Source organism: Platalea leucorodia, assembly GCF_965183815.1.
Source record: "Platalea leucorodia genome assembly, chromosome: Z".
NCBI lineage: Eukaryota > Metazoa > Chordata > Aves > Pelecaniformes > Threskiornithidae > Platalea > Platalea leucorodia.
In genome coordinates, this window is record NC_138858.1 from 40463847 (window position 1) to 40488874 (window position 25028).

Below are 25028 nucleotides of genomic sequence, written 5' to 3' on the forward strand. Positions count from 1 at the left end.
AAAGGGAAAGATGTTAGGGATGCACTTTCAGGCTTTTAAGAAGATAATCAACTGAATACAAAATGTTTTTCATTCTTCTAATAAATATCTTGCAATAAATATCCCTAAATTTAGTAACCTATTGACACAGATAACACATTTTACAATGTCTTCAAATGCAAAACATATGGAATGTTTTCTTCTGAAGCCTCCCATCCTGCAAAAAATGAAGTGCACGGGTAACTTCTATGCACATGAAGATTTACAACAAACACAGTGGGGTTCTGCACTTGCTGGAGTGTGTTTCGGTTTAGGATGACTCTTCTGTCCCTCAGCATCCTTCGTCATATCACAATGTGCTTGAGGCTCCTTATCTGTAGGTGGGAGGACCCCTGGGCATTCCTGGCTGTGCTCCAGGGAAGCATGGGTTTCCGGGTGGATAGCCTGGCACTCCATACCCCCGGGGCCCTGGTGGCCTTGTCACAGCTATGGATGGGGGAGGAAGATTTCCTCCTCTGCTCTGTGGGGGATAGTGGCGGTTCAGGGCAGGGCCTGGATGCTGGAGTGCCTGAGAGGAGCTGGCTTCTTGTGGCTGGCCTGTCTTCTTCGCTTCATTGCCACCCTGTCCTTTCTTGTTTTCTGAAATGTGTTTGGAGAACGGAATTAAAAAATGAACATGCAAACCAGAAATTTTGTGAGAGGGAAATCCTGCAGCCACCTGTCCACTCCAGAGGGTGGTGGAAAGTCTTGGGCCTCCCCTGCCAACAGCCTGAAATCTGAGGTAATGCACCTTCATGATCTTTGCACCATATTTTCCCTCCAGTCCTTTCTGCAAGACCCCGATGGAGGAAAGCGGAGGCTTTTCCCAAGTAGCTAGATGCACTTAGATATCATCTGTAAATGACAATGAAGGTAGCATTTTCAAAGTTAAGTGGACAGGTTTTGAGGCTGAAGACATGCCTTGCAGGTGATTCTTTCAAAGGCAGTCATCTCTAATCTGGGTTTCTCTGCTAGGCTTGAGCCTATACTGGCTGTATGGCATGCATGCATGATGGGGAAAGTCTAGCAGTGTCCAGGGGAAAGGAAACAGCCTGCAAAATCCTTCAGAACAGACTGAAACCTGCCTGACCAAGCTAGGCTTTCTGATAAGGATTGCTACCGTACTGTGTTCTCACTATGCCTTCTCCCTGTGAACCTGTCACAGAGGACAAACACTGCCCTGAGCAGTCCTGGATCAACAAAGTACAATAGGAGGGTGCAATATTTGGACCCGACTGGTTTGTGATAGGTAAGAAGGCTCACTGACATTAAGATCAGAATTTAAGTGGGGCTTTTTGCGGGGCTGGGATCTTACGATTCATTATAGCTCTATTACAGGTTTTTTTGCTTTAGTGTTGCCTGGCATGGAATAATATTACAGTATATCTTAAATGAGGTGAAGAAAGAAAAATGGACTGGAGATTAGGCTAATACTTGTGATTCAGTATTGTGAATATCTTTCAGGAGATTATGGCAAAGGAAGCAGTCAAGGCAGTGAGGATGCCTATGGTCTGGCATACATGAATTCCTCATCTTGAGGAGTTCAAAACAGTCCTTACCTTGGTTTGGAGTGGATTCATCTTGCTTGCCTCCTTTTTGCTTTGGCTGCGGTGGTTCTGTCTCAAATGGATTTTCCTCTTGTTCATTTGATTTTTGTGCCTTTTGTTTATTTCTTCTTTTATTTTCTTCTGCTTGCTAATGATGGGGAGACAGAGAGGGCATCTTTCAGTGAGCTGAATGGCTTCTCTTATATTTAGTAAAACCAAAAATCAATAATTCTCTATTCCTTACACTTTGTAGCTTCTTTTTAAGTTCCAAGTTAGCTTCCTTGTAGGACTTGGATGTAGCATTGAGATAATAAATACTCAGGCTAAATTTAAAGAAAAATAATTTCTCGTTAGGTAATTATTTAAATATAAAGACTCTTACAACATTCCTATAGCAACAACTACAGTTGTGCTAACATAAAGTCTGTATCTTTTCCTTGTTTACCATGCCTAATCAGTAGTAGTATTTTGACAGTGAACAATGTGCTTCCTTAGAGTATGAAGAAGGTAGTGTTATTCCAGGGGAAAAAAAAGCTGAAAGAAGTGTTTCAGTCTATTAATACTCTACATTTAATCGTGTTAAGGAAGACGTTCCATAAAGCTATGCCTCACTAACTCTATGAAATTAATATTTTTCACCATCCTGATTTAATTAGAGAAATTCTGATATGAAGTCTTTTATTGATGTAAGCAGTAAATAATTAATCTACATATGTTGTTTTCTCTGCTTTGCCTGATTTTGCCTTGTATTTTCCTTCTTTTTTTTTTTTTTTCTTTTCTTTATTTGTTTTTACTATTTTTGATTTGGACCATTCCAAGAATGGAATAGTGCTCAAAAAAAATCAGTAGGAGTTGACCATGTATTTCAAAGGATAGTCTGAATTCTTTGGTTTTGCTAGTCAAGGGTTAAAATAGAATATGATGTTAAGTGAACCTTGGCAAAATTTCACCTCAGAATTTCATTTTGCTCATGTAAAATCCTTCTGGAATTTCTATTGTATTCTGTAATCTTTTCTATATTTATTGGCAGTTCTACAATGCAGGGTTAAATCCCAACTCATCTCTACATAGAATTAACTTTTAGTTCAGCAGTATGCTAAATAATTCAATATATGTATACAACATTTTAAAATACCTTTATAAAGCAGGACTCGATACGGTGTCTGAGAAAGACTATTCTGGGGTCATTATTCTTTACTAGGTCCTGATTTACAAAAAATCTCTACTAGCCCTATTTCATAAAGTCTCCAACACCCTGTCTCACACTCCTGTCCCAACAGCATAGTTTATCAAGGAAACAGCATTGTTTATCAAGGAAAGGCCAAGGCACTGAGGATCAGACTCACTGAAAGTTACTGAGAAATAACTGCTTCATGGTGGTCATGTTTCTATTGTACTTGCTAAGGATTTATGATGTGCTGTTCTGCCTACTGGACAAGCTGATCAGAGTCACAGCACTTCAGATCACCTGTAGGCTTTTGCATTTTAATAGCTTTGCCATTATTGCGGCAACAACATTTTTGAAAATCAATAACAGAACCAAAAAGAAAGCCATTGAACAAAAAAGAGGTGTTACCCTTTGTGCAAAGGCATATTAATTATGATCAAATAAAAGGCTCATGAATTCTTCAAGTCCCTCACCACAGGGCAATCAGCACTGTATTTAATTAGATATTCAGGCAGTGAAGATTCAGAGTGAAAGAAACTTAACAGACCTTAGATTAAGCGAGCTTTGAGTTAATATTCTATACGTACACCATCAGCAATATAAAAGGTAGGATGAGTCCAGGGTTAGAAGCATAACCAAATACCTTCCCAAACCAAGAAGGAAAGTCATGCTCTAGAGTTTCTGATATGACTTCAAACATTCTAGTCTTCCCACTATCAAACAGAAAAGTTGACAATATATCACATACAAATATTATGGCAATCTCAATGCAGTAGTATGAATATATAGGTTAATCACATCACATCAAACGTGGGAAAAAGATAATAAACAATATATTAACATTATTTAAAACTTGACACTCTGAAAGGAATATTATTTAAAATAGTATTTATGTATTTTAAGGGGGGAAATAGACACCAATATTTTTATTGTATGCTAATAGATTTTGCCTGCAGTTACCACCAAGATTATTCCTCAAAGAATCAGTGTACTGAGTTGTGAACTCCACACCACCAACCAAAGAGTGAAGTGCAATTTGAATTTTTATGAAGTCCTGGTGAAAAACTCAAATCCCATCTTTGTGTGGTTCATAAGCAAAAAATGATCTGCTTGCAATTGGTTTCTGTTCAGCATACTTCAGCCTAATTCTCCTCTCTCTTTGCTGTGTACCAATGCTATAGAAGTCAGTGGCTGTGTTTTAGGAGACTTTTGTTATTGTTACAGCAATCTAATAACCTTCATGTGTAATTGTTCCAGTGCCAGCTTATCTAGGAAGTATTTTCTCCCTAGACCATTAATATTAATGGTTTTCTTGCAGGCGCATTTTAATAGATGTTCCAAAAGTCCCTTCCTGTTAATTTTGCTTTTGACTGTGCCTGACAATATAGAATTTGAAGGTTTTTTACCTGAACAAGATCAGCAAAATGGTTCTTTAAGTGTATTGAGACTAATTGGTAGTTTTAGTTTATTAAAAGAATTGTCACCAAATTCCCACCTGATATTCCAGTCATTGAGGTCTCCTGTCACCTCTTTTCAGTTCCTGTAAAGCGTTTCTGACAACCAGGTCTTTTTCTTAACTCATTGTTCTCAACGTTTACCCTCTTCCCAGTAATGTAAAAACATTATAGGTAGAACTTGTCTTCATACCAGTTCTTTCTCTCCACTTCCCCCACCCACCCATTGTAGATCAGATATTCCACTCTGCTCTGCTTATCTTTTCCCCAGCATGCACAAAACTTCTTCTGTTGCAACTTTGCTAATTCTGTCCTGGCTTCCCTACTCCTGGCAGGTCTCTGTTGTGTTGTATATGTTGCCTTTAATGATGGATTAAAAAAAAAAAAAAAAAACAAAAACAAAACACAGAAAAAAACCCCAAAATAATCAGAATTTTGAAAATAGATGAGATACTGAGTTGCCAAGAGGAAACTATTTTCTTTTTTTTAATACAGAGTCATGCAATACCATCATTTATCCACTGGCTTCTCAAAAGTAGTGTTACCTATATTCAGGTTGAATGAACCTTGATTAGTTTCAAGTCCTCCCCCATTAAAAGTTACACTGAAGATTTTGCATTTTTTGTGAAGAACAAAGTATCTCTGCATTCGACAGAGAAAAAGTTGCAGGCACTATTTCTTTCGCATTTTGAACAGTAATATTACCATTTTAGTGATAGCCAGTTCAATAACTGCAGCTACTCAGATTTGACTCCAGATGTCTCCCTCTGTACTTTCTTTGTTATGACTCAAATAAAAACATCTTACTTTGCATCACTTGCTTTGTTACCATTGTTTCTGTAAATTCAAGCAATTTTCTGTCTCATCAGAATTTTTGGCATGTCATGCAATTCTCCCTCTTAGGTGACTGTGATTATTGCAGGTGGCTAGAAACAATCTCCCAGGTATTTTGCTTTTGGCCAAAGTTAATGCGACAAGACTTCTGCTCCTTTACAAAGTGCACTGGGGATTGGGCAGGTATCATTTTACTCACAACAGTAACGTATTATTCAAACCTTTCATTGGAATCAGGATGTCTCTTTTACTATCTCCTACTCTTGCTTTGCTAATATTTTGTTCAAAACCAAAGACTAAAGTCCTTTAAAAATTTTAATTTCATATGTTGACAGTTGTTGTGCACTCATTATAGTTGTATGTCATGCTACCTGGCAAGTAAGGATAGTGAAAATGGTCCCAGACTTTCCAGGTAATGTGCACATGAGGAGAAAGTGTGGCAACATCTAAGCTAGCTTGAATGCAAGGCACATGTTTGCACAGGCAACGCAGGCATAAGTTTTTAAAGGGACTAATGGACGTAGAGACCTTGAAGACTTCAGAAACAGAATCGGCTTCACAGTGGTACTACAGACGCATGAAATAGTGTGACAGTTGGAGGAAGTCACAGCAGTCAAAGACTGCACCACTGTATGTTTAGCACACTTCCATATGTTCTGATATGCCACTCCTACAGGGTGTATGCAGACATTTTCTGAAAGCCTTCACTCTCAAGCCAGGAGACCAGAGATGCATAACAGGTCACTGCTCTACTCCTTAAGAATAATTTCTGGCTTAATTACAGCAGTAATGACAATTTTTTTGCATTACAACTAACTAAAAGTAAAGATTTTCTGTTCTACACTTCAGATAAAACTTTCTAAAGAATTACTCAGTTTTCTAGGATTTCATCTTCAGGAAGTATCTACAATGAGAAATGTGACACAATTAAACACTCAGCCTATCACGTGCTAACACTTATTACAGAAGCTCTTTTTCATTAATGCATCATTCACTGTGATGTGATGAGGTACTTCATTACATCAATAGAAAAGATGGATGTAAAATGCAAAAAACCTGAAAGGACCACAGTCAAAAGATGGTGGGATGGAGACAATGGTGTACACAGCAGGCAGTGTGGAGAGAAAGAGAATGAAAAGCAGCATGGCCATGTAGAAGTTATTGGATCTGGAAGCCTTGAAGACCCTCTCCTGGGGGACGTTGCAGCACATGACTGCCCAGCACTGCAGGTACATTGAAGTGTGGAGGCGGAACACGTTGATTGCTGGGAGACATGGAGCATAAAAAGATCCCATCCTCAAAAAGAAACAAAGAAAAAAATAACTACTTTGTTGTAGGACCTCTGTCTTCCTAGATATGCCACCCATTCCCTATGTCAATGTGCTTTGCAGCCATACACACTGTGCACTCAGAAATCAAGTTCATAAAACCGTCTTTATATTTTTTTACTGGTCTTGTCTCTTGAGTCTTGCTTTAAGGAGAACTGGAGGCATATGGAGAGGATTCTTCATATAAACTTCTTGTTTCAAAGTTACAAAGCCCTCTTTCTCTGCAAATTAAATGATAACCTGATAATGTTATCCACTCTTACTTTATCCCTTTAGTTCATGTAGCAACTCACTTGTGTTGTACAAAAAATGATAGCCCTAAAGCTAGGTATTACCAAAATAATCTAGTTTATCCTTTATTATTTTTCTTAATATATTAGCACTATTTTAGGAGGAATATTTTTGCTTAGTTTACATTTATTTTACTTCTATTACCATGGTTATTTAGAGCTTCATTGCAACAAACTGTTTATTGATTCTGCTAAATATTGTTTTTTCCTTATTATGTATGGTTGCATGGTTATGACAATGAAACAGTTGGGACCATTTTATTTTTATCACACCTTGTTTCTTGTGCCATGCTGACTGAAGAGCAATTATTTTCATTTGCCTGGACAAATGATACAGAATGCAAGAGATCAGGAATCTACTTTTTCCTTAATGATTGTCCAGGTGACCAAGGCTGAGCTGCTTTGCATCTGAGTGCCTCAGTTTCTCTATTTAAAAAATAAGAAATAGATCTACATGGTTGCAAAGACTGTCCCAGTACAGATATATTATGACAGACTCTATTATATTAATATTTCTCCTTCCTCTTTTCATATATCTGCAATGAAAAGATAAAGGGTTTGCTAGTCTACAATTGAAGGGAAAGAGCACCTCATGGCCCTGTTCCATACCCTCATGGAAATCAGTTGCAAAATAATACTCCTCAATTTCAACATGTTCAGAATCTGGGCAACTTATGGCTGTTATTGTAATATTTCAGTATAACATTTATTATATAGTAGACAAATTCTTGCCAAAGCTTATTAATACAAAGACTCACAAATGATTTACATCCCACTTGCTTTGTGAAAACACAAAGAAAGAGAAGAGAGGAGTTTTCCTAAATGCATATTGTCTCTCTCATACACGAAAATAAATGCACACATATATATCTCTTGTATCCTTTCTAGCTCTGTGATAGCACCAGCTCACCAGCTGCACCTGAAACTCTCTTTTATTCTGTTTCAGATGAGCACAAGCATGTGCAACGGAAGTTGTAAAGCTCAGATAAAACAGGAACCAATTTATCCTATGTATGTACTAATGATAAACATAGTTTTGGCAGTGTATGTTTATTATAAATCAAGTTTTTAGAGATAAGTTTTTTATAAGATGAGTTTTTTACTCATCTGATGTATGTAGTCCAGTTTAAATCATCAGACATTATTTTGAAAAACATTACAGCTCTCATGCCTTACTTTGCCCTGTAAATATCAATTAGCATGGAAATGTGGTCCCAACCCTTCAATACGCAGTAAGCCGAAAGATGCTGTATCTAATAGGACCACAAAAGCACAAGTCACAGTTTCTGTGCCAGAATGTGTATATTGGGGCATGGCAGCTTAGAAGCGTACAGAGTCTGTACATGAAATGGAGTATAAAAATGATAGGTATGTTTAGAAGTTTTGTTAGAGAATAATCAGGAATCAACTTCTACACCCAGTCCTCAACATCTCACAGGCAGAGAATGATTTCCAGCCTATCTTCCAAAGCGTTAATTACAGCAGTGGAAATTATTAGTGCCACCAATTGTGTACAAAATTCCAAGCAGAGTTTATGCTGCAGCCTCATCATTTTGATGAACAGGAGCCTGAGAAATGTTTCTTATCAGAAATTAGAATGCCAATCCTAAGGCAGATAGCAAAACGCCAGTTGCAAAGCTAAGCTGCTTTTCTAAGGTGCAGTACACAACATAGATGCCTCACATGCCAGCAGCAGGGCTGCACTCCCTCCAGCCACACTCTTACAGCATGCCATCATTAGGTGGCCATAGGTGGTGCAATATACCCTCCTCCTGAGCAAGCCCACAGTGCTGTTGTCAGGGCCCTCAGTGCATCCCCCCAACAGGGTTTGATTGTGGGGGCTGCAAGATATTTACAGCCTCTTTCTTTGCCACATTTCTGTGGCATTTGTTTGACATGCACACAACACACAACCTTTGGACTTTACAGAAGTGGGGGTTTTCTCCAAGCAAAAAGTCTGATCAGCAAAGTCATATTAAAGGTGAAAAATTAGGCCTTGTCAAGAATCAACTTTGAGAAATCAACAGTGCTTGAGGAGGACAGTTCCTGAGGGACACTGAGCATCTTGCATGAGGACTCTACATACTAGTATTCTTTACCTCTCATGTAAAGTCCAAAAATGGGATGAAACATAGACCTCTTCTCCTCTGGAACTAAGGACTAATACTGCAGCAGTAGCATTTTATGCACATTCACATGCCTGCACAGACAAGTGTACATACATTTGTTTTAATGCCTTTTTTCACAGGACACATGGGAAAAGAGTGGTAAGGTATTTTGAAAGGCTGAAATTCAAAGCTGTACAGGCCAGGTGGTTGCTTTAGCAAGCAGACAGTCAACAAAAAGATAAGACTCATCTACACAGCTTTTTACTGGTTGGTCTTACTAGCTCATTGCAAAATCCTCATGCACCTAGTCCCATAATCTTAGCCCAGAACTAGTTTTGAAGCTGTCCCATTGATTGCAGTGTACCAGAGTTTGCTATATATGCATTACACTTCCATCAAACTAGAGCCATGGGACAGTATCAGCATTTCAGAAGAATCTTTCACAGATACAGCTAAATCCTACAGTCCTGCAGATGCAACATGCTTTGCCACACCTACCAGATCATGCCTTGGTTAAAGATCAGCCCCAGCACATTTCCACTTATATCAAACTCAGAATATGACGGCTGAAAGAAATAATACAGATGCTTTCATTAGGCTTGTACAAAGGGTTTTAAGATGACCTATAGTAGCTTAAAACTGTCATTTCCAACAGCAGCAGCATACTGGCATTGTGTTGTAAGGCCTCTTGTTGCATCTTATTAGTGAATCATGAAACAAATTAATATGACTCAAGGACAAGAGGCAGACTTTAATACAGCTTGCAGTATTTTACTGAAAATTTTTTTGAGATTTGTTCAGCAGAAGGTGTTAATGCAGAAATAAAAATCATTCTGGGTACTGGGTAAATTTTAAAACAACAATTCATAAATTTTCCATTGGAGTGGCTAGTGGTGGTCATCTAATGTGTCCTCCAATACAGTACGAGCCATGAGGCTGCAGTGATTAATTCCTGCTTGAACTATAACACTATCTTTCATATTTTAGGTTTAACAGTTATGCTGGTGAGGAATTCTTTTTAAGCACTGATAGATGTTGCCAATCATTGTCTTCCCTGCTTAATATGAATATCTTATTTCTAGTTTGAGTGGGTTTGATTCTAATTTTTATTTCAAGGTTCAACCATGGGATCTCATTATTGCTTTGTCTGCTGAAGAAAGCACAGTATATTTTTTTTTCCAGTATAGACACATAAATACCATAAACAAATAATTCTTTATTCTTATATTTCTGAACTATTCATCAAGCCATTTCATTCTGTTTTTCCAAATCTTTAATCATTTCCACATATCTTCTTTTACCCTATTTATTAGTCTCTAATTCATGAACACTTCCATCTGCAAACATTGAATGCACTGCATTTGAGCGACAATTGAAATACACATATACATATTAGCTTGTGTGCATATGCACCAGAACAAAACTTTCTGGTAAGAAATTGTGGCTGTAAAGTTTTGGGTTACACCTAAATGTCTGATTCAAGCATATTATTCATATGGTTTTGCACTGTCACAAGATTTTGTTTAATCAGCTTTCTCATAAAAGAGAGTTTTGCTACACCACAACTGGTCACTTGCATGATTCATCATAGTGGGTGGACAAAAAGATCATTAATAATGTATATCTTCCAGGTATCAATTACATGGATGACTAATAGAGGGAGGAAGGGGCACAAGATACAAAAATACCTATTCCCTTATGGCTGAACCAAGACAAAGTTATTCTATTAAAGTCAGCAAATAAAGTCACAATTTTGAATTGTACTATGTTATATTGTTGGAATATTTGGAGCCCCTACACTCTTTCTGTGTAGTTTTTTGTGTATGTACAGATATATATGTATATGTTTACAACAAACTGCTATATTTATGTTGCATGTATTTATGAATTTGCTTCTATATGAGGAAAGATTAAATAGATTAGTAGTATTCAACCTGGAAAGCAGTTGACTAAGGAGAGCTGTATAGAGGGACAGAATATCATAAGTGACATGGAGAGATGAATAGAATCATACAGAATCAAATAATGTGTGACTGTTCTTCATAACATAGGGGCTAGCATTAACAAATAAAATAATTTGAAATTTAATTTTTAAACAAACAAAAGGAAGTGTTTTTCCACACAACATGCAAGTTAATCTCTGGAATTCCTTGCCAAAGGATATTTTGGTTGTCAAAAATATTTAGGATATAAAAAAAGTGTAAAAATTAATGGATGATAGGTACCTCATGACCACTAACCACAGAGACACAGGTATAGCTACTTCCTAGGGAAGATTTTAAGCTCAGATATTTCCAGAAATTTAGTGATTTCCAGTTTGCACTTCCTCTTCTGACTGTTGTTTTAGGCAGCTTACTGGACCTGAGGACCATAATGGACCAGACCATTATAGGCGTTTTTATATACTGCCAAATAAAAATATGAATAATAAATTGGTTTCAGCATTGCCTACCAGCAGATGTGTTGTTGACACTTTGAGAACAATAATATATCATGGAAATAAGTGGCCCCTCATTGCTGGATAAACATGCCACAGCTTCCATTAACAGTGCTGAAGCCCTTGCGTGTGGCCTGTGAGGTTCACTCTTGCTGCTTATAGCCTCTCTCTACATTCTTTACTTTGTATATGGATGAAAGGCTAGAAAGAAGGATGGTATCTGTGCAGCACTTTGGTTCAGACCCTTACTTAAAGTTCTTTCCTTTACAGGCTCTGTTCTATTGATTGAATTACTGTATTATATCCCATTAACATCCCTAATGGTAACAAAAAATAAAGAGCAAAAATTAAATCTGAAGTGTTAATGGATGAATGAATGTGTCTTGTCTTTACAACTGGCACTCCCAGTTCAAGCCAAGCAGAACTACAGTTCACTGTGTGGCTCCCCACACTGGAAGACTGCAGGGATCTCACAATAAATATGTCTAGTAGCACCATCCAGCTGTTCTGGATACCCAGGGTCGTCTCAAATAGCACTAGGCACCTGCAGTTGGGCTGGTCATGCAACAAAAAGTCCTGCATAAAAGGCAGCTGATTCAGAGTAAATAGCAAGACAGAAGAGGCTTTAGGAAGCCCAAATGGAAGACAAATCATTCTCGGTGAAAAGTCTGTCCTACAGTGCTCAAAATGGCTTTCAGGCTTGCATTCTTTCAGGCTCTTTCATTGATCGTGGATATCCTGAGAGGGAAAAGATCCAGGCTATCATTTCAACATCTTTGGAAAATATGATGTCTGAGCTATTTTGTGTCAGACGTAGAGCTGGTTACAATGATTCACGTGCTCCCCACATCCAGCCTTAGCTACTGCGATGGCTGTTGAACATATGAAAATGTGAGGAAGCTCCAGATGCAATTTAAGTACAGGAAAATACATGGTTCCACAAGCTGTGCCAGCTCTCTGCCCATGCTGTATTCAAATTCCTGCGTGTGATTTTCATATTGCAAGGGTTATAACTTGTTTGTCCACAACCTGGACAGCTGGTATTCTTTGTCTCCAGCCCTACCACCAGTCCTGTTTGAGACAGAACACAGAATTAACAGGCAGAAACCTGAACCTTGCTATAAAGGCTGAAATTTGATAAGAGCCAGCCAATAGCAATGAGATTGCTATACTGGAAAATTGGTTTTTTCTACAGAAAACACCAAAATTTTATCTTCCTCTGGAAAATTATCATTTCCTGAGAGGCTGCTTTTAGTAAAACAAGAAATTTGTACACGTACAAAGGTAAAGTTTTGAGAAAAGGAGGACAAAAGGAACAGCTACGATGGGTGCTCATGCAGAGGTACCCAAAGTAGCTTTAAATGACTTTTAGCTCTTTTCCATACATCTCAGTAAGTACAAAAGAGGTTTCAGGAGCTTCACAAGCTTTGCCAGTACCCTGACTACTACTTAACAGGTGAAAAAGCAGCATCAGATCTTACAGTGTAGGTATCTTAGCTGGCTAAGTTAACTTAGCTCAGACCTGTGTAAAACAGTGAAAGTCTCAACTCTCAAGTTAAGAGCTCTACACCCACTTATGTGATGGGGCTTACTAACTTTATTTCAGCTAAACTAATTCTATCAAAAAATATATATAATAAGATTTCTAGAACATGTTCTTTCATATTTTTCTCCACAAACACTGTGTGCTAGAAGACCTTATCCAAAATCACATAAAAATCAACGAGATTTTATTCTGTGGAACAGGGAATGGGTCTTCAAATCGTAAATGTGTGAAAAATATGGACCCAGTTTTCTTATACAATCAAATGAAAAAAAAAAAAAAAAATTCCTAAAGTTATCAGAGTCTAAAGAATATGACAAATATTCAGGCATAAGAAAATTCTGAGAAAAACTAACACTATGTTGTCTAGGGATTTTGCAGGCGATAAGTCTAGCCAACTGTTAAGTCTGTAGGATTGAAAGGAAAATGTAATTTACTACAAAAATGTGAAGTGTTAATCTGACAAAGACATTTAAAATAGCAAATCAGACACTTACAAATCCATACTCCAAGTCCCAGCACCAGCAGTAATTGAAAAACCTAACGAAGACAGCTCTCAAGAAATCGCCAATTAGAATTGTGATGTATGTTGTCATCGTGTCAGAGACTGTCAGCCGTACAAATTCCTGTTAGAGCAATATTTTCTTTTAAGAATATATTTAAACAATTAATAATTACATAATAATGAAATACTGGACTAGATCCCTAGTTGTGCTTACCCTGCTTCAATATGGGAAAGACTCTACTCCTCTTCTACATTCACCGATTCTGAAAAATGCCAGGAGAAAAACTGCCTTTCATTTGCTAGAGGTATCCTTTACTCTAATTTGTGCTCATATTATCAGATGAGACTTCCAGGGTATGATTAGATTGGGAAAGGCTTCCAGCCAAGATTGCTACTATAACAGAAATCTGAGCTGATATCTTAAACTGGTTTTGATCCCTTTGACTTTGGAAAGATTTAAAAAAACAGAAAAAGTGAATGGTTTGCTTTCTCAAGGAGCACCAACTCTCAGTGAATAAGGAGAAGAAAGAAGAAAATCCTAATGGAAATCCTCATTCCTCTACTGTAATTTTAGTAAATCCCACTAAACCCTACTGTAATAGACCTTACCCCAATAGCCCAAAAGACTGTTATTCTCCCTGATCTGAAGTTAAGGAGAAAATTAGTGCAGTGATGAGCACTTGGTATTCTTAGCTTATTATTCAGCAACAGTGAAAAGAATAGAGGGGCTGCTTTTCCTGACTGTCTGCTCCCTGCTGGTGATTTATCCAGTCAGGAAGTGAGATTGTCAGAGTGATGGAGCAACAGCAAAAGTTGTGATTCAGTGGTGAATTCATTCTCATGCCCAAAATAACAACAGCAATGGGGTATGATCAAATAGAGGAAACAGGGATGTTAGAAAATTCTTTGGAAATGACATTTTATACTAATAGGTCAACACGAATAAATGTTTAACTGAATCAAATAAAATGACTGAGCAGATTTACCATTAAATGACTATTGTTCTTTTGCATTATGTTACTTTGCTAAAGACAGAGATGCCTTCTCAAAAGCATACTGCTATCTTACACATATTTCCTTGTTGAGCTACTCCTTTTTTAATCTTTTTTATAGGTCCGTTGTAGTCAGAAACTGATATTGCTTGATCAAAATTCTAATCAGAATTACCACATTTATTAGGGGTTGTGATGAATCCAACTTTCCAAAATTGCTAAACAGGTTATGCAAGACAAAGAGGGAAAGAGGAAGAGGAAAGTAAATGAAGAGAATAGTGAAAAGGAGAAGGAAAAAAGAAATGCTTTCATGCTGTCCATTACCAGGAGAAAGAATTCCCTACTAGACAGGGTCCAAAGAAACTCAAATAATTTTTTCTCAACCTTTTAGCTGAGGAAAAAGTCCCACTTTTGCTTTTCCTTATGTTTTCCCAACTTAATGCCACTTATTAGAAGAAATAAAGAGGGATTAGATGTCATATCTTGTAACAGACTATGATCTATTTTCAATTATGAGCTCAAAGCAGTTACATTACCTGTCCTACCATTGTTTCCCAGCATGGCCCTCTGGGGACATCTGCAGGATCCACCTGTATTGGAGGAGCAGTCGAATTTTCTGGAATAGTACCATTGTACAGACTGGCTTCCCATATTGACATGTTATACTTGACTATCTTTTCTTCTTCCAACTAAACAAAGAAATAAATTGGGAAAAAGAAACAACATGAGCTTGTTACCAACTCTCAACATTTTCTACTCCAAAACTCACATTACCAGCTCAGGCATGGAGGTGATTTAGAATACAGAAAGAAAAGAACATCTTTCGCTGTCATGTCTATTACTGGCTGGAAATCCTCATCCTTGCCCAGCTACATGTCAAAAATAGTGAAGGGAAGTAAATAGCTTGCCTTGAGATTGATTTCATCCATTAGGGCGATAATGAAAGTGTAGAGATTGCCAAGAAAAAGAGCAAAGATCCGTCCCAGCTGCCATCTTAGAGCTATCCGAGGGTGGTAGTTTTCCAGAGAACTGATTACATCAAATAAAGTTGGACAGAACATCCCTAAAAGTGACATAACCATGTTCACCTGAGAGGGGGAAAAGAAAAAAAAAACCGTAGTTTACAGTGAAATGTTAGAGGCAAGTTCATTTATTATTACTAATTTTGGTGGAGGGTATATTTCCATTACTAATTTTTATTTAGTTTTTGATTTAATGAAAAACAAAATCCACTCTGGGAGTCACAAGATGTTTTCACAAAGGAAGAAAGGGATGAAAATTCAGTTGTAACCTACTGCAGATAGATATATGAGATCTTTTTTTCATTTTAAATTTCACTTAAACCTCCAAAATAATCAAATATTAGGTATTCTGACTAGAACCTACATTTTAGCCAAAATTCTACTATCAGAGAACTTAGCAAAACCTATTTCTAGTACTGTTTTATGCTAAGTCTCTACCACATCTTCCTAATAGACCCACAGATGTTCTATAAAATGCATTCCTACAAAAATACTGCACTAAATTAAATTTATCTGAGATCTCACCCAAACTTAATTGTAGATGTCACAGAATCATAGAATCATAGAATCACAGAATATCTCAAGTTGGAAGGGACCTATAAGGATCATACAGACCAACTCCCTGCTGCTCGCAGGACTACCTAAAACTAAACCATATGAGTAAGAGCATCATCCAGACACTCCTTGAACTCTGACAGGCTTGGTGCCATGACCACTTCCCTGGGAACCTGTTGCAGTGACAGACCACCCTCTCAGTGAAGAACCTTTTCCTGATGTCCAGTCTGAAGTTCCCCTCATGCAGCTACATTCCAGTCCTGGTCACCAGAGAGAGGAGATCAGCACCTCCCCTCTGCTGCCCCCCTTGAGGAAGTTGTAGACTGTGATGAGGTCACCCCTCCGCCTTCTCTTCTCCAAGCTGAACAAACCGAGTGACCTCAGCCACTCCTTGTAAGCCTTGCTCTCGAGGCCTTTCACCATCTTGGTCACCCTCCTCTGGACACACTCTAACAGTGTGATGTCCTTCTTATACTGAGGTGCCCAAAACTGCACACAGTACTTGAGGTGGGGCCACACCAGTGCAGCATGGAGGGGGACAATCACCTCCCTTGACCAACTAGCGATGCTGTGCTTAATGCGCCCCAGGACATGGTCGGCCCTTTTGGCTGCCAGGGCACACTGTTGACTCATATTCAACTTGACATCAACCCAAACCCCCAGATCTCTTTCCACAGGGCTGCTCTGCAGCCTCTTGTCCCCCAGTTTGTACCTATAACCAAGATTACCTTGTCCCAGGTAGAGAATCCGGCACTTGCTCTTGTTAAATTTCATAAGGTTGGTGATCGCTCAGCTCTCTAGTCTACCCAGATGTCATGTTCTCACTGCATAAGCAAATTGAAATCAACGCTTCTTCTTTCTGCCTGATTTTCTTAGAAACCTTTAATAAGACTAACTCATCATCTGAGCAGTATGGAAATGGAACAAGTTTACTGAAAGCAAACTGAGAAAAAAAGATAACTAGTTTTTATAGAAAGTTTGAAATACAAAATAGCTTATGAATTCTACAGTCAAGTGAGGCATTCTAGTAATGCAAACACATTCCTAAGTGATTGCTGAAAATTATTTCAAGTCTGCTTGAACTTTTTGGTTCTAATTCATTGTGTCAGCCAAAAATGAAAATAATTGAAAAAGTTTAAGAGTGCAGTTGTTCAATTTCAATTTAAAATAAAATTGCATTACAAAAAACTGTGTCTTTGAGGGACTAAAAACAACAAACAAGAAACAAAAAACATTGTCTCAATATAAGTCACAAGGAAAACACAAAGATGTTTATTTGAGATGAATCATATTAAAACAATTAAGTAAAAATAGTAGATTTAGTCACAAAAAAATGTAATTTTTCACAGAACTCTAGTCTTCCGGTTGCTCTGAAACGAGCATTTTTGAGCCATGCTGGAATCCATTTTGCTAGAATTATTATAAATTTTAATAAATTCTAATTTTCTGCTATCAAGAGAGTTAGGCCTGCTCTTGCTTCTCAGAAACAATAGAGCAGCAGAAAGGCACTATGACAACAAATAAATTCACTCACAAATACATACATTCCCAAAGTTTAATCCATGAGACTGGTGTTCTTAATGAAAAGAAATAAATGGCTTTTGTTTTGCTCTTTCTCTGTTCTTGGTTTTTAATGAGTTCTAGAGCTAATTACTGGATTTCTGCATTTGTAGGCAATCAGTAGCGCATTCTGTGCATGGCTTGTGGTACCCTGTAAGAAGTATGTAGATTTTTTTTAATGATTACAGGAATTCACTGATGTTTACTATGTATTTAGATAGCATTATTTGTAACTGTGATTACCTTGTTAAAATAACAAGAAGTCACTGTTACCTCATAACACTCAAAAAAGGAACAACCAACCAAAAACTTGTAGTTATCCCTTGCAGTACTTGGGTTTATAACTGAAAAAGTGGAATTTATATTTGAATCTCCTGACACCTTTTACTTTATTATATTAACAGCTGTGTTGGGTTTCACACATTAATGCTTTGAATAAATTCTCTCTTATGAAAATTGTGGATATTCCTATTTTTTGGTACTTCTGGAAGGTGATGAGATGTTGGTGATCAAAATACTGGTTATTTTTTCTTCATAATGAACTGTGCAAACTTTCTTATCTTAAAGTCTTCAAAGTATCTAACATAGTTTATAACACATATTATCTCAGTCACCATTAAACCAAAGACTTTATGCTCATGTGGCCCAAGATGGCAAAGCTGCAGGAGTCAACTATAGCCAACACGACCAATCACGAATTCTTAAAATTCAAACTTATTGTAACAGGCTGTATATCCTGTTTATCAATAGAAATGCTCAGTTCTGTTGTGATACTGCTGAATCTTAAATCAGAATCCTCACTGACTCTGGTGTCTCCTATCCTCCTGCAACAAGTCCCAGGTGCAAATGTGTGCATAAGAGGAGGTGTCCTGGGTCACACCAAAGGTTGGCCTAGCCCAACAGGTTCCCAGGGATGAGCAAGAGCAGGGGAAACTTATATGAATAATAAGTCCTAAACTCGAACTATATTCAGTTTGGGTACTTGTTCAGTCAGGTGTGTTTTTTATGTATCCAGTAACCCCCAGGGAATTTCTCTTTCATGCCTTAGATCAGTCTTCCTTCAAACAGATGTAAATTTTGGCATTCATAGCACTGGCACCCACCATCTACCATTCCTTCCCTTTTGCTTTTTCTGAACCTGGCTTCTACTCAATTAATTTGATGTACCTTAGTTTTCATACTAGAAAACATAGTGAATATGTATTTTGGAAGAAAAAGTATGTCCTTTGAGCAGTTTTAAATATAGTACCTGCTAACTTTATTGAAAGTTTCCTTATTGCTGCATGGGAGAGGCAGGATAGAAGTCACTGCTTTTCTTTCTCTTGAACATTCAATATTTTCTATATTTTTACTGTGTTCTGCCTTTTTTACCACTTAATCTGAAGCAAGCATATTCTTTCTCATTTGCTTTCTATCTGCATTTTTCCATGCCTTGACTGTTCATGCTCCCTATCTCAGGAGCATTTCTAATTCTGGAGAAAAGACATTATTAAGATAAGAGGTGAAATGAGGCACAGAAACTTGCAGAGATGAAAACTGAGAAATTATTATAGCCACAAATGCAATGTTTTACTGAGACAAAATGTAGCACATTGAGTTTTCAAAATCCAAAAACTATAATGGGTTCTATATTTAAAAAAAAAAATTTCTCCCCTTGTTTTTATCAGTGACAATTTCACTGCTCTGTGTGACTTAAAAATTGTGGAATGATACGCCAGAAGAGGAGCAGCATGCGTACATGGTAGAGTTATGATAGCCAAAGTGGTTTTATACTCACTATCTGCTGAGTGAATCTCAAAAACCCTCTCTACCCTACTGAGATAGAGTTTTCCCTAAGAAAGGAATAACAACCAAGAGGCACCCACTAATTATTAAAATTCTGGTTCAAAACAAAATTTTTTATCTCTCTGTGACATTAACTACTCCACATACCAAGTCCCTGTGTTACTCTCTGAAAGCTAGAAAATTACTGCTTGCACAAGCTTTTCCAGCTGCTATGAATCTGGTAAGAAATCCTGTGACTGCAGTCACATCTAATCACCAGCCCCCTGGCGTATTAAACTGTGCCAACACAACATTAAATATTGAACACTGACTGCTTGTTGGTTAAATGATAAGTTTATTAAGAGTAAGTAGTCTAGCTAAAATAAATCATATCATCCACTAATAATGATTGCAGTAGTTATAGATTTGTCTAGAATCTGCTGCAGAAAGTACTAATAAAGACCTATTTTTCTAGTAGATACAGTTTCATTTTTAAAACGAAATTAAAATTAGAAATTATATTTCATACTAATAAAAGTTGCCTGATGATTTCTAGAATTAAATAGAGCATTGACATCATGGCTTAATAACTTCAGTATAAATGTACTCCATACCGACTACTAGCAATATTAAAGTAAATAGCAGGATATTTTTGGCAAAAGGTCTGTGGCGTTGTTTCAGCTTGCAAGACCTGAAATGGTAAAGCTATACTTTTTTGTTGCTGGAAAAAAAAAATTGATGTGTAAAACTCATCTCCTCTTTGCCCAAATGTAGTTATGATTCTGATTCAGAGAAATCAGTCTGTCTCCTCGTAAGTTTTGTCTGCTTTTAAGTAGCTTTATTTTTAAACAGCACAGGAATATATTTGAGAAAACAGGGTACCTCTGTACCAGAAAGATGCTCATGCTATCTTCTAGCTCTGCAAACTATCTTCTATCAAATGAGAAAGGTTCATTTTGTTCAGCAATTTTCATTCTATTTCAGAACACTTTAATAAGGGAATCAGTGACATTATTTTCCATTTTACCAAAATTTCCACAGCCATGGGGAAATTGTCACATGGTGCAGAATCATTATTCATCCATGACCAACCACTAGGCCACAGGTATGTATGAGGAGTGATGAGAAGGCTGATAAAATCCCTTAACAGTCCCAGTCTGCCTGTTTCCACTAATTTCCTGCTCTCCATGACACACTAGACAGTTTTATCTGAACTGTGATCTGACAGAACTACGTACTGACAATATGAAAAGGGAGTTTAAAAATTTACAAGATTATGACAGAGGAGGATAGTCAGAGAGAAAAAGATCTTGTCCACAAAGTCACCAGTGGCACTTAATTAGGCTGTGAGCTTCAGGAATAGATGATATAAAATATATTTACCTTGGATTGCTCCAAGGTAATTACTTGTAAACATTTTTAATCCCTTTTAATCCCTTAATACATCCAGTGTGATGAAAAGAAATTTATTACAAAAGGAGCTTAATATTTTTATGAAGAATGTCAATTTTTACGTACTATTGCTTGAATTGTATGTAAGAGCTGCACTTTCATTTGCTCTAAGTAGTACATTAAGTGTTTATGGGGGGTTTTTTTGATCAAAATCTCTGTTCATTTATTAATGACACAAACACAAGAGAGCTTGACCTAGAAAATCATTTAAATGGTTGTTACATAGAAGCCAAATATATTTATGTAATTAAATATTAATATCCAATCAAGGGCAATATTTTGTACCTCACAAATATGTTCATTGCCTGTCAATAGGGAAAATTCTTTAGCCAAATAATGGCAATGTTGTCTTATCCACTCTCCTTTAGAGACACACCTGCTCCAGATCTTAGTTCTGTGATAGAGTTTCCTTAGCAGTATTTTTTGTAAAGCAAACAAAAGTAAAACAATGACTGTAAACATGCATATGTTTAACTGCTTTCCAGATTGCAGCATAAGCTAATATAATAGCTTTCAGTAGGACAGTTCTTGTTAGTATAAATCTGTTACCACACCTTTCAAGTGAGAAAAAGTTGAATTTCTCCTTCATCTGCTAGTCTGTTGTCACACTTAAGAGCTTGTGTTGCTTTAAGCCAAGCAGTTTTGTACATGACTTTTCTTTCCAATCAGATCACAATGTAATAACTTTTATCAAGTAACTTAACCCAATCTCAACAGCCCTATTTCTCTGGATTCCAGAGGTGGGTTGCTGGAGTTTTTTACATTACTTTCTCAGTCAGGTTTTGGTGTTGAAAATTAAGGATTGACTTTCTTCATTCCATCATAACCCATGCCAGCAACTTTGTGAGGCTAGCATCTTTCTGCCTTACTTTAAATTGGGTATCTACTTTACACTCCAGCTCAGATGATGAGCTTTAAGGAACAAACAGCTAATTTTACAACATACACAGCAGTGTCTTTGCTAAGAAAGTAAAACCTGCCTAGGTTTTCATACAGCAACACTGACTTCAGGTGCTTGCTGCACACTGTTATAGAAAACACAATCACTATCACTATGCATGTCTATCAGGCAGGGCTGCATCTGCTCTAGAAGAAGGCACATTAAGCACAAAAAATGGTATTGGACTCTTGGACTGGGCAGCTGGAACTGGAAGGCATGAGTTTCATCCTATTGCGACACTGCCGAGTTGTATCCATGAGGCCCCAAATAACTTTGGATATGCCCACACACCAGTCACTTTGCTTGGGCCAGTCTCAGAAGGAAAGCAACAGGACAGCGGGCTCCTTAAAGAGATCTTGTGAGTCCATAGAGCAGCTGGAAAACAATCTTAAGAGCACAGAGGAGGAAAGGTAAAGGCCTCAAATGAAAACTAAATACAAAGGGACATTTGAAAGAACCAACCAAGGAATAATGACTTTAATGATGCAGGAAGCACAGAGACAAGAACAATTCTTTTGTTAGACATTTACCACCCACACTCAGAGTATTTAAATTCTCAGGAAAAAAAGGCAACATGCAGAGTAGAGGAAGACAGTTTCAAACCACATCTATTTTAGAAATGTGCTAGCACGAACTTCATTTCTTTCCCACCACCCGTAGTTCTCCAGACCTTCCAGGGCAAATTTCTGGGATCTTCTGACAACAAAAAAGATGAGGTAGCCACTCCCAGCAAGCGTGCATAGGGCTAAGAAGTTAGCAAGAACCCTCAGGAATCTAGTCAAGTGAATATTTTCCTCTTTTCGGCTCTCCTGCTCCTCCACGATAGCTTCCTGCACTTGTTGGAAAGAAAAGAATATTATGAGCACTTTAATGGTCAAGACCCCACATTGCTTCCCCAGTTGTTAGAATTCAGTTAAATAAATTACAAAGATGTGAATGCACACCTCGGCGTCATGTTTTGAGATGAGGTTATAGTGTCTCATAAAAACTGTTTTGGACCCTGGTGGACCCTGGGGTTTTGGCTCCCTAGAGTTCACTTTGCCTTTGCTGAGTGTGTCCCCACCGAGTCTCATTACACTTGCACTCCTGTGCCAAAAAGAAACCAGCATGTTCTGTCAGCTTGTGAGGTGCTATGAGGCTGAGTGACCCAGCATGGTAAATGTGATTAGCTGCCAGAAAAGGAACTGTCACACTTTAAAAATGTGCATTTGTGAGAAAAGAGCAAAAAGTTTTATTCTGAAAGCCAGCAATTCAGAAAGAATGAAAAGAGAGTTTAGATGTAGGAATCAAAAAAAAAAAAAGCAAACAGTGCACAGCTTCAGACTGCAGAATAGAACTTTTGCCCCACATTTACCCTTGGCCAGGACTGATAAATATTAAGACTCTGGTCTTAATGTCCAGCTCCTACTTTTGCCAGCAGGAGGAGCTTTTGCTCTGAAGTGTCCTTGTGAAAAGGGAGTTTGGTTACAGCTTCTCACTTTGGTATAGACATCAGTTGCCCAGAGGGGAAGCTGAACTCCTGCATTGTAATAATTACTTTTCATGGCTCTGCTTTTCTTATGACTTGTGTTTGTTACATAAATGAAAGGGGATTGCAGGAGCACTTGAGCAAAACTCCCACAACCTCACCCAAGCCAAGACCTCACCCTTTCTCTCTGAGGTTCCTTGCTCATTTGCAAAGATCACAGAAAAGCTTCCTGACTTTATTTCTCAAAATTAAGTCTCTGTCTCAACTGATTTGAATTCTCCTTCAAATAGCTTTCAGCAACTGGCTTTAGTAGGCGAGCAGGGAAAGCTCACAGTCTCAGTGTTTTCAGACAGTGTTTCTTCAATATTTTTTTTCCTGGGACCTTTTCTTTCTACTGACTTTGAATGCAGTTATCTTTAATGCCTACAGTTGGAAGGGTGGGCAGGGTGAGGTGGTTTATTGGCTATATCACCACTGCAGAAAGGAAGGGTGTTGTGTGTGATTGGATAGTGCAGCTAGTGTTTGATCCTCCAGCTCCCATGCTGTAGGTTGTCAATGTGACTGTAAGCCTAGCATCTTGTTCATTACCTGGGAACACCTTGCCAGTGTATTCCCTGTACATTATTACATTGAAAATTAAATTTTCCTTTACATGCTGCACTGGTGTGTCCCAGTGACCCCAGTGTAGAAACACTTTCTATAACATTCAACAGATAGAATATATCCCCTTCACTGTTTTCACAGCAGTGCATCTTACATCCTGCCCCAGATTCCTCACAAAATAACTCTTGAAACCAACATACCCTATAAACTGAAAAGAGAACTAAGAACACCTTGTATTGTCTTGCAAACTGGGTTACATTTCATAATTAATGAAAAAATAAAAACTTTATATTAAGCAAGGAAAGTAACCTTTTTTTCTTACTGAAAAGCAAGTATACACTCAAAATTCTGAGGCCAATTCTTCTGACATGATGAACACCCCTTTATAGAGAATCCTATTGTTTTTTCTTATGGTATCTCTTCAGTGTAGCAAGAGAAGATGATAATGTGAGGTTGGCAAAATATCACCAGCATTTTAAAAAAAAGTTTTTCAGACAAGCACCATAGAAAGTGGAGGCCAACAGAGATGAGAAAAACGAAAATACTATTTTTACAGTAGAATCATTTTTCTAAAACTAGTACTGCAGTCACAGAGGACACAAAAGATGCCATTAATGCTTTTTCTTCCACAATCAAAAGGAAAAAGGTAAGATGGCAAAGCACAAAGAGCCAGACTCAGAAGGGTATAGAGCTGCCAATTCTAGTTTAAGTTTCTAGGCCTCAGGTACAGCTAATACTTGACCTTAGTTCCATTTGATTCACACCAGTGTGAAAGACAAATCAGGTTACCTCTCCTTAGTGAGCTCTATTTTACCTTAAAGCTTGTTGTGATGGAGGCAAACTTATTGTCTGCTGTCTCAGGATTGCCGATCAGGTAGTCCCAACTTGTGAACATTTTCCAGCTGAAATTAAAACTAGTATCATCCCCACCACCATCTTCATTTGCATTCCTTGCCATGCTACAAAAGCCAGAAAGACAAAGGAGGACCTTATTAGAACTAGTTCTGCTATGTGAACATGATTTCCAAATTGTTCCTAAATTCTAACATTGTTCTGGAAAAAAAAAAAAAAATATTATTACTGCAGTCAGATGTGTTATACTAAATCTGGAAAGTTCAGTCTGAAACAAGAAAGGGTGGTGATTTTCATATTTAGACAATTTATGAGCTCACAACACACATTTTGATGAGAAAGAATGGATTTATTTCATTAACACCTCAGAGAAACTCTGCTGGATAAGAAACTCAATAGGAAAACAATATCAAGAAGATCTCTCAAATAGAAAGCTGCAGAGCATCCTGAACTGCAATAGATTTATTAGAGACTTCACAAAGAGAACAAAAGAATTCTAAAATAATAAGCCAGAACAATACCTGGTTATGCCATACAAAGGTACCACTAATACAGCTTTCTGTCTTCCCTTTCATCTCATACGCACTT

At 37.6% G+C, this 25028-nt stretch overlaps 1 protein-coding gene across 1 annotated transcript in view; it reads right to left on the reverse strand.

Moving 5' to 3' along the window:
- Window positions 1-349: 349 nt before the first annotated feature.
- The window catches only part of TMC1 (transmembrane channel like 1), a gene marked incomplete at both ends in the record, with an annotated part of 75041 nt that continues 50362 nt past the window's right edge, over window positions 350-25028 (reverse strand). Inside the window, 11 exons of the mRNA XM_082336048.1 lie at window positions 350-618; window positions 1578-1713; window positions 1810-1888; window positions 3321-3446; window positions 6078-6317; window positions 9246-9313; window positions 13225-13353; window positions 14761-14913; window positions 15133-15312; window positions 22153-22347; window positions 24403-24547. Coding sequence (XP_082192174.1) covers window positions 350-618; window positions 1578-1713; window positions 1810-1888; window positions 3321-3446; window positions 6078-6317; window positions 9246-9313; window positions 13225-13353; window positions 14761-14913; window positions 15133-15312; window positions 22153-22347; window positions 24403-24547 — 1720 coding nt within the window. The remainder of the gene's footprint in view (window positions 619-1577; window positions 1714-1809; window positions 1889-3320; window positions 3447-6077; window positions 6318-9245; window positions 9314-13224; window positions 13354-14760; window positions 14914-15132; window positions 15313-22152; window positions 22348-24402; window positions 24548-25028) is intronic.